At 38.2% G+C, this 11,015-nt stretch overlaps 1 protein-coding gene across 1 annotated transcript; it reads left to right on the plus strand.

Annotated features, from left to right (window-relative positions):
• The first annotated feature begins 7,107 nt into the window (after positions 1-7,107).
• On the plus strand, positions 7,108-7,752 carry LOC112456544. The gene has a single exon (XM_025019165.1). It carries the CDS (start codon positions 7,108-7,110, stop codon positions 7,750-7,752), a length of 645 nt encoding a protein of 214 aa, XP_024874933.1.
• The last annotated feature ends 3,263 nt before the right edge of the window (positions 7,753-11,015 follow it).

Here is an 11,015-nt window from a genome sequence, read left to right on the forward strand (position 1 = left end):
CTATAAAGCCAATTAAAAGATTAGTGCTAAGAAAAAAACCGAAAAAAACCGGCTAGAATCACGGTTTTAGGATCACCTTAATAATAAAAAAAAGATTGGGATTTGGTATTGATTTTCTCGCACTCTTGAATGTATATTGATACAAGTAAGAAGTAATACGGTCCCTGTCGCTTGTTACGTGAAAACTCTGCTTTCCTTGACATCCCGAACTGACCTGACGGACTTCCGCCTACGTTATCTAATCCTGAAGATTTCCTGCTACCTGGAATCGGAGGTGTCGTGCAGATCAGGAGAAGTACAACTGACGTCCGTGCCGTCCGACATCTTGTCGCGAGTTTACGTAAGCGAACAAGCATATTAGGCGTTATACGCCCTGGCGGAAATATTTCTACAAAATTTAAAAAAAAATAAAAGTGTACTGCAAAAAACTATAAAATATAATTGCCAGAATCTATTAAATTCTACATGAATTTAAAAAGTACTACAAAATCCTACGCATGAAAATGCTAGAATTGGAACACTTTTGTAAATTTTTGTATTTTTTTAGTGCATCTTAATCTATAAATTTTTCGGTAAAACTACGCCAAACTACAACTAATACTGATATTCTACACATTTCTATATCTATTTGAGTACAGTAGACTACAAGGAAATACTAGAAGTAAAACACTCTAATGAGGAAATTCACCCGACATAAAAAAAATTATATTTATTTTGAAATTTTATTACTACTTTTTAACTAAATTTGTCTCTTAAGATGCAACCTATGATTATAAATATTTTCTCGTACTTGAAAAACACACTTACCTTGATGGGATTCGAACTCGAGACCTCGGGACCTCTGGATCGTGAGCCAACCGTCTTACGTGGTAGACTACTTCTTAATTTGATGTAAGTGTTATATATATAGTCTACATGTGTCATAACCAGCGCAAATATATAATTTTTTAAAAATTCTTAAAAAACAAATTCAGTTTAAAAAGAGTAATAAAATTTCGAATCAGATATACGAATATAATTTTTTCTTAATGTCGGGTGAATGTTAGAAACCAGTGCCGGCTCATTACAAAATAGGCTTATTGGGCCAACGTCGCGCCGCGCGATTACAAAAAGAAAAAAACTTCTTTATTTTAACTTATCTGTAAAATAAAAAGCGAGTCATAAAAAAAACCTTACCCAGCACCACATACACACATGTCTAAAACCGCATAAGACGTCTTTTAGATATTTTTTAGCCATCTTTTTTTGTAAGACGTCTAAAAGATGTCTAAAAGATGTCTTTTAGACGTCTTATGTCCCGCTTTTGAACATGCTCGCTGTCAGTTATTTTTTTGCAGAAATATCTACGAAATAGTACCACAAATTACAATGTTCCCAAATCAAGAAATTATTGCAAGTAGTATTTCATGAAAATCTACAATTTAATAAAAAATAATACAAAAATTTACAATATTAAAAATTTGAGAACCAACAAAACCTTAAAAAATTAAAACATTTGCTTGTAGAATACTACAAATATTTATAAATGACTATTGGGATGTTCAGTCGTGACGGAGCCGTGACGTCACAAGGCCAAGATCGCTGGCCTATTCCTGAAAGTAATAGAGCTGTCATATGTAAACACATATAAAACTTACGTTTTTCATAAATAATTAGTAAAATAACGATGTGTGTGATAAAAAAAGTGCGATGGGTGAACACCTAGAAGACAGAGGGGCAAGATTTTTCCCTAGAGTAACAAAAAATCGCGATTCTTGCTGTGTATTTGGCTGCAAAAGCTATGGATTAAAAGATACCTCTGTGCGATTCCACATGTTTCCACCTAAAGAAAAGTTCTATACTGAAAAAAAAGACATGTTTGGAAATATAGAGAAGATTGATGTTCGAAAACAATGGGAGAGAGTATTGAAAATAGCAAAACCAGAGTGGATGACCAAAAAGTGGACAGTGTGTTCTTTGCACTTTTACATACTACATTTAATATACAATTTATTATAACTAATATTACTCATTAATATTCAGTGAATATATTTTACTTGTTATTGTTCAGTTATTATCATATTGACTTACCAGGCAGAACGTAATCACTCCTGTCAAAATGCATATCTTATAAAAATCTAAAAAAACGAATACATAAAGATTTCCATGGATTTACGATTCGTAAAAGGCTTAAGAATTTTGTTGTTTTCTATAAGACCTTGTAATATTATATGCAAAATTACAATCATTCACGAGTCAGAAATTTAATTAGGTAAAATTTGTGTATTTTTCTATTGGACTTTACAACAAACTATACGAAAATAAAAACATAAGTATTTTGACTTCTGCGAATTAAGAAGTTATTAATAATAGATAAATTTTGGAAGATTTGTGTAAAAACTTGTAACATTTAACTAAAAATTACACATTTTAATTAGCCATAATTGTAATAAATTTTTGAGTTGTACAAACAAATCGGTATTTGTTACTATTAATACAAAATTGTAGTATTTTATGAGAAACTAAAAACTGGATTAGATTTTCTAATTTGTATAGTTTTACGATATGTAAATTGTGGTATATTTCTATAGGCATTTATAAATAATTGTAGTATTCTACAAGTAAGCAGATGTTTTAATTTTTTAAAATTTTATGTTTCTTCTTAAATTTTTAAAATTAGATCTTTGTACTATTTTTTTATAAAATTGTAGTTTTTCATAAAATACTACTTACAATAATTTCTTAATTTGAGAACATTGTAATTTGTGGTATTATTTTGTAGATATTTCTACAAAAAAATAACTATTTCTACAAAAAATTAAATATTTCAACAAAAATGTACCTATTTCTAGTTAAATTTTGGGGGGGATTCCGTTTGCCTACAATCCCAATTGCCAACAGCTTCGTTTGCCGACAACATTTTGCCTACAGCTTCGATTGCCGACATTCCCGATTGCCTACAGAGCGATTGCCTACAAGCATTATTGCGCACATGTAATAGTTAAAAATACGAACGTACGTTTGCGCACATGGCCAAACACATTGCACACATGACATTATTGCGCACATACACATTGCACACATAATATTATTATATCACATGTGCGTCGAAAATGGCGCATTTCTTGCGCGCCATCTGTACACGAAATAACCAATTGCACACACGAGAAATTTCTCACTATATTTACGCACGGGTGCGGGAAATCTCACTAGAAAAGTACTTCCCACACGACGCATTGCCAACACTCTCCTTACTTTTCTCAATCCGACGCTAGCCACGCTATTGGACGGAGATTTTCATCCAATAGCGTGGCTAGCATCGCCACATCTCCGTCCAATAGCGTGGCTAGTATCGCCACACTCGCATGTTCTTAACGACATCTCGCGGCACACTACGCGAAACACTACGCGTGTTTCCGTGCGCTGCGAGATGTCGTACGCAAATTACCATCACAGCGATACTCAGACATAACCTTCCTAAATAACTGAAACGTACATATTAAAGTCATTGTGAACATACACAGTAAAATAACAAAAAATAAAAAAAAATTCGCAACAAGTTACTTAAAAAACATCAAAAATGAGTGACAACATCATACCAGAAACACCAGAAACCGAGACCGAGAGCCAACTAACACCTCAAGAGATAGCACAAGTTGCAAGAAACACAATAGAAAATTTCTTACCTTCAAAATCCAAAGTAAAATATACAAATGCATATAACAATTTTATAAAGTGGACAATTACTAAAAAAACGAAATCATTCTCGGAAAACACAATATTAGCATATCTCACAGAATTATCAAAAACACATAAGCCATCCACCTTATGGGCAACTTACTCAATGCTTAAAACGACTCTAAATATTAACAACAATGTTAACATTAATAAATATGATAAACTCATTCCATTCCTGAAGAGACAGTCACAAGGATTTACATCAAAAAAATCAAAAGTATTAACATCAGAACAAATTCAAAAATTTCTCAACAAAGCTGATGACCAAAAATATTTACTTACAAAGGTAATGTATCAAATACAAACATAAACTTTTACATTAATAAAAAATTTTATACAATGTGTACATATATACTAAATTATTTACAGGTAGTTATGATATTTGGAATTTGTGGTGTATGCAGAAGAGAGGAACTCGTCAATATAAAAATTAATGACATCGAAGACAAAGAAACTATCTTGCTCGTTAAAATTCCAATTACAAAAACTTACAAACTAAGATCTTTCATAATCAACGATGAATTCTACACTATATCTAAAAAATATATAAATTTGAGACCAAAAAACGTCCAAAGATTTTTTCTAAATTATCAAGATGGAAAGTGCACCATTCAACCAGTTGGAATCAACAAAATCGGAAAGATTCCATCAATTATCGCATCATATCTACAATTAGAAAATCCTGATTCTTATACTGGCCACACCTTTCGTCGCACTTCTGCCACGCTGCTAGCAGACTCTGGAGCGGACATAACAACATTAAAACGACACGGTGGCTGGAAATCCAATACAGTTGCTGAAGGATACATTGAGGACTCCATAAATAACACAAAAAAATATACAAACAAATTACACAAACAATTAATCCACATCCAACAACATCCAAAAATCCCATACAAAATAAAGAAAACTCAATAAATATTAACACTACAAATACAAATACAAATAAACATTACAGTCTCAATGAAATATTAAATACAACCAACACAAAAAATCCAATTATATTGATGAACTGTACAATCAACATAACACACAACTCTTCAAACTTACCCGCTTAAAAAAAATTAATTTTTTACTTTCTTGTATTTTATATTTTATATTATATATTATATTTTATTTTTATACCCATCCAAAGTTTTCAATTTTACACTATACTGTATAATAAATAACTACTCATCTATTTGCTCCTGTAATAAACGTTGCTTTTATCATAGGCGGGGAAAGGCTTGCGAAAGCAAGGGGGGTGTGGGTGAACCTCGGTTTGCGTGAAAAGTGTATGCGTGAACTATTTCGACATATATATTAGTCATTTATGCCTTCCAATACTCAAAATAGCTGCTATATTTTTCAAACTTTTTTTGTTTATAACTTTTTAATAAGCAGCGACCGCCGACTAAGTTATAAGGAAAAGTTACTCAGTATTATGTCCTTGACAACATATGTCAAGGTCAAAGTAATCCGAGCTGTGTAAGTTATTGTAAACTTTTACCAATAAGAAAATCATATTAGCACATTGCACATATAACGTATTGCGCACATACACTTTGCACACATAACATTATTGCGCATATACACTTTGCACACATGACATTATTGCGCAAATACACATTGCACACATAATATTATTGCGCACATAAAATAAGAAAATTATATTAGCACATTGCACACATAACGTATTGCACACATACACTTTGCACACATAACATTATTGCGCACATACACTTTGCACACATGACATTATTGCGCACATAAAATAAGAAAATCATATTAGCACATTGCACATATAACGTATTGCGCACATACACTTTGCACACATAACATTATTGCGCATATACACTTTGCACACATGACATTATTGCGCACATATACATTGCACACATAATATTATTGCGCACATAAAATAAGAAAATCATATTAGCACATTGACACTGGTATATATTTATTTTTATATAAGTGAGTTACATGAAGGTATATAATAAAATTTTTGTATTATTCTTTGGTAATGTCGTTCTCTTCTAATGCTTTTCATTTTTCTTCCTGATTATGTCTAAAACATTAATAGAAAACTTAAAATTATAAATTTGATTTTAAATCATATCAATAATTTTATTATATTCTAATTTAAGATGTTTTACATTTTTTGTCAAAGTGTAATAAAAAATTATAATTAAATTCTAAAAATTTTATAAAAAAATATTCAGATAATATACAGAATTTTTCAGCACATTAAACAGAAAAAGTAACATCCATTTGTTCAGGCTTAGTATCGACAGACCAATTAAGTATAATCTAATTTAATATCAAATCAAATAATCTGATTAATCTGTAAGCAATCATGACGTTTCTAACAAAGAAAATATTATACATACTTGTCTCTTTGAACTCTTACAGTAGCTTGAGAAAGCCATTTTGATGTGTATGCTGCAATGTCATTGTCTGTCAGTTCATTATATTTTACACGAACAGCTTCTGTACACACATACACAATTACGCACATACTGTACGCACATACACAAGTGTTTTTTAATATAAATTGTAAATATTTTTTGATAAAGATATATGTGTATGTTTTAGAAAAATCTTAAAGGTATTTCTAAATGGACCCTACATAAACCAACCACGTTAATCTAAAATTATATTAAAAAGATCTTACGTGTATTATCATTTTAGAAAAATTTAAATCTTTAAAGCTACGCTTATTTATTTTTCCTGTCCAGCTAAAATTTTGATGGGCTAAAGTATTACTTTTTTCATAATATTTTGTATCATGGCATGTGCATCAACTCCACCAACAAGTTTAGAAACGTTAAGCTAAAAGAAATAAACAATGTTAAAAATAATATTAAATTAATACAGATTTTGTATAATAATTAATGACTTTTAAATACGTAAATAAATTTAGCTTTCTTTATTTTAACAATATGTAACAGAAATATGTCATTCATGAATTAATGATAAGAAATGTAATCAAGGATTACATTACACTGTTATATTATTATATAGAAAAAGCATTAATTAACATCTATAATAATATAATAAGAATAAAAAATCTTTATCGCATACAACATCCTTGATTTCCTGTAATTGGTCTTCAAAGGATATTAACTTAGTAAGTGTAGAAATCGGGAAATGGATATCGCATTCTTGGCTATCATAATCATGACAGGAAAATTGCATTTCTGTGCAGTCCTCTACCGGTGGTGCAACCTGTTTCTGGGGAGAAAGCTCGTGCGAGGAAGGCACCTAGACGTAGGCCTCTCAAGTCTGCCGCAATTTCCATTACCGGTTCGAGGGAGAGTTTCTCATATGCCGAAGCGCTTAAGAAATCAAGAGAAAATATAGTGTTGACTGACTTGGGAATTGAGTCTTCGAAAATTCGGAGAGCAGTCAATGGAGGTATCATTATCGAGATTCCGGGGCGACGAAGGCGCGAAGAAAGCGGATACCGTCAGAGATAAGTTGCAGGAGATCCTCGGTAATGAGGCGACCATTATCAGGCCAGTTGCCAAAGGGGAGCTTAATATTACAGGTCTCGATGATTCTGTCACGGTCGAGAAGGTTATTGACGTTGTTGCTGGTGTCGGCAATTGTAGGTTAAACAGCGTTAAAGCCGGGTTAATTCGACGCATGACTAATGGTCTGGGTGCTGTGTGGGTGCAGTGTCCCCTGTCCGCTGCGATCGAAATATCTTCCCGCAACAATATTAAGATTGAATGGTCCACAGTTCGAGTGAAACTATTGCAAGCAAAGCCTGTGCAATGTTTCAGGTTTTGGCAATTTGAGCATGTTCGCAACACTTGTCCGTCGGAGGTGGACCGTAGCGGGCACTGTTTTAGGTGCGGCGGTGTAGGGCATTTGGCGCGCGATTGCTTCGCGGATCCTAGGTGCGTTGTGTGTATCGACCAAGGTAAAGCCGGTAACCATCGTCTTGGCTCTGACAAGTGCCAGATGAGCGGGAGTGAGGAAAGGCCGAGTCGACCTACTTGGAGAGACACACCGGCGTGGAGGGCTGGACCTGCAGTTCTTGAACTATGATCCGAGTTCTGCAATGCAATCTAAATAGGAGTTACCGGGCTCAGAATTTGGCAATGCAGAACATATTGGAGTTAAAACCTGGCATGTTAATGCTGTCGGAACCTGCCAGCATTCCGGATAATTGCTTCTGGTACGCCAGTGTAAATAGCGATTTACTGGGCCACTGATAGGCTTTCTCGTTTGTGCGTTCCGCATAGTCGTGGCACCAACTACGCGGCTGTTCTGCTCGGTGATATACTCTTCGTGTCGTAGTATTATATCTCCCCGAACGTGGATAGGGGCCTGTATATAGATTTCTTGGATGAACTCGCCACCGTTGTTACTTCCACAGGGGGCCATGTGGTGATTTGCGGTGACTTCAATGCCCACTCGACCTCTTGGGGATGTCGCTCTACTAAATGGAGAGGTCGAACTCTCGAGACATGGGCTGCGGGATTTGACTTGCGATTGGTCAATTCGGGCAATGTGCCTACGTGCGTGCGTGAACAGGGAGAATCAATCATTGATCTCACCTGGGTATCTCCGGGACTAGTTAAGCGTGTTAGAGACGGGATGGTTTTGAAAGGTTTTGAGATCATCTTGTCCGATCATCAATATATAAACTTTGATATCCGTGGAGTTGGCGCTGTCCCGACTGTTGAAAGACTGGTGCAATCTAGGTGGAACATAAAAAACATGGATATAGAGCTATTCGAGCTGGCCCTTGAATGGAAGTGTTGGGTTGATCCAATTGACATGGGAGCGATTTCGGCCGATAAGAGTAGTAGTTGGGTCCGGCGTGCAATTTGCGTGTGACGCTGCGGTTCTGCGCACCAGTGCTCGGACTAGGAAACAACTTATTTATTGGTGGATTAAGGCTATTGCTGCGTTGAGAGCGATATGTATGTGTAAGAAAAGGGCTCTAACCCGTTCTAAGAGACAAAGATCGAGCTCTTTAGAATATATTAATGGTCTGAAAACCTCCTATAGATTGGCCCGCGACAATCTTTGGAGAGCGATCGAGAAAGCGAAGTCGTCGGCTTGGCAGGAGTTACTAAACAGCATCAAGGATGATCGATGGGGGCTTCCGTATAAACTTGTTCTCAAGCGCTGTCGGAAGTCATCCCCATCGCTCGCCGAAACGTTGGACGATGTGACGTTGGAAAGGCTGTTGGACTCTCTGTTTCCGCCTGGTAAAGAACTTACTGAGGAAGATTGGTCGGGTATCGTTTGGAATGACAAATGGGACTTCACGTGTGATAAAGTGTCGAGCGATCCAAGAGAAGGGTAAGCCTAACACGGCTCCGGGTCCGGACGGTGTTAAAAAACCGCTCTTTGGAGAAAGGTTCCGCCCAGCATGGCTTCTGAGACTGGCGCGGTGTTTCGACACGTGCTTGAAGAGCGGTACCTTCCCGACACTCTGGAAGATCGCTAGACTAGCTTTGATCCCGAAAGCTGGACCTGCTCAGGTTGGACTACTGCCCAGCGTAAGACCGATTTGCCTTTTAGATGATGTGGGCAAGATATTAAAGCGTATTATCGTTGTAGGCTTCTGGAGTGGATGTCGGAGCATCCGGTCGCCGAGTGTTTGGACAACCAGTTAGGCTTCAGAAAGGGACGGTCGACCTCGGATGCGCTCTTGCGTCTAAAGCGGTTTACGGAGAAAGCGCGGGCCGCGGGAAAGATTGTTATGGCCGTTAGTTTGGACATAAAAAATGCGTTCAACTCCATTCCTTGGCCAATGATTAAGAGAGCTCTAAAGAGGAAAGGTTTCCTCGATTACTTGCGTAGAATTATCATGAGTTATTTATCCGGAAGATTTGTGGAGTACTCGGTTAAGGGCGGTGGCTTCCGACGTAGAAGAGTGCGGACAGGGGTCTCTCAGGGTTCCGTGCTTGGCTCGCTGCTGTGGAACATCGCATTCGACTGCATCCTGCGCATCGTCGTGCTATCTGGATGTATGATCATTTGCTACGCGGACGACATGCTTGTAGTAATTAGGGCCAAGGATCGCGATCATCTTATTTACAAGGCCAATCAAATGGTCAAAAAGGTAGTCCGTAGAATTAAGGAACTGAGACTTGAGATCTCGGAGAGTAAGACGGAGGCAGTCTTTGGCCTCCGTTTCAATCGGGCAAACGCGCCGGTGATCCGGGTGGGCCAGTCGGACGTTACGGTTAGCGGCTCCATGAAATACCTTGGGATCATGGTGGACGGAGGTTGGCGCTTCGCTCAACATTTTGAGTATGCCGCGCAGAAGGCTGCCAGAATTATGAGTTTTTTGGGGCGACTTATGCCTAATTTGAGAGGACCGAACGAGAAGAAAAGGCGTTTATATTACAAAGTTATACTCGTCGTGTTATTGTATGGGGCCCCGGTCTGGGCTGAGAAACTTGCAGCGTTGCGCAGGCTACAACGTGCGTATCAGCGTGTACAGCGCACAGCGGTGCTTAGGGTTGTAGCTGCGTATAAAACAGTATCCTGCGATGCGGCCATCCTGCTGGCTGGAGTACCGCCGGTAGACATCCTAGCGGTGGAGCGTAGGAACAGTTATACGCGAATCCGTGAACTGAGGGACCGTGACTTGTTCACCCTTGATGCGGTGCAGCGTATCAGAGGGGAGGAAAGTGTGCGGGCTAGAGAGACTTGGATGGTGCGTCTCCGGGACGAGCACTCGTTTGGTGCCAGAACGAGGGAGGCGATCTCCCCCGATCTGGATGGATCGAAACCACGGTTGTCTTACTTTCCAAATGACGCAGCTCCTTACCGGGCACGGATGCTTTGGAAAGTATTTGCATAGAATTGAGCGGGCGACACGGACAAATGTCCGCATTGTCACCTAGCTATGGACACGCCGGAACACACTGTGCAGGAGTGCCCGGTTGGTGCTGTGGCGAGACAGGAGCTAGTGTCGGTCATCAGTGCTGACCTGACGCTGATTGCAATTGTCCGGGCCATCACAAGATCGGAGGAGGAATGGAGGGCTTTTTCCACCTTTGCTAAACGAGTCATGAGGGTTAAGGAGGAGGAGGAGCGGCGTCGACAGGAATTACGGAGGATAGACGATTAAACGTGCCTTAGAGATGTTAGATCACCAGTGCCTATTGGACAATTAGCCGTCCTACTTGCGTGGGCTTGCGTGCGTGGGCTGCGCGTGTGCTGACCAGCCCGGTTGGGTGCCTCTAATCGGATTGGTCGGGATGACGTCGGGCACAGAGGGAATGCTCGATAATCGAGAGTGCGCCTTGTCGTGTGCGACGGAGGCGATCGGCGGCCCGCCTGGC

Source organism: Temnothorax curvispinosus, unplaced genomic scaffold, assembly GCF_003070985.1.
Source record: "Temnothorax curvispinosus isolate PA1 unplaced genomic scaffold, ASM307098v1 QBEX01006963.1, whole genome shotgun sequence".
In the NCBI taxonomy this organism is placed as follows: domain Eukaryota; kingdom Metazoa; phylum Arthropoda; class Insecta; order Hymenoptera; family Formicidae; genus Temnothorax; species Temnothorax curvispinosus.

Excerpts from the sequence above, each read along its gene's own strand:
- LOC112456544 (XM_025019165.1), top strand. The coding sequence starts at position 7,108 with ATGGAGGTATCATTATCGAGATTCCGGGGCGACGAAGGCGCGAAGAAA.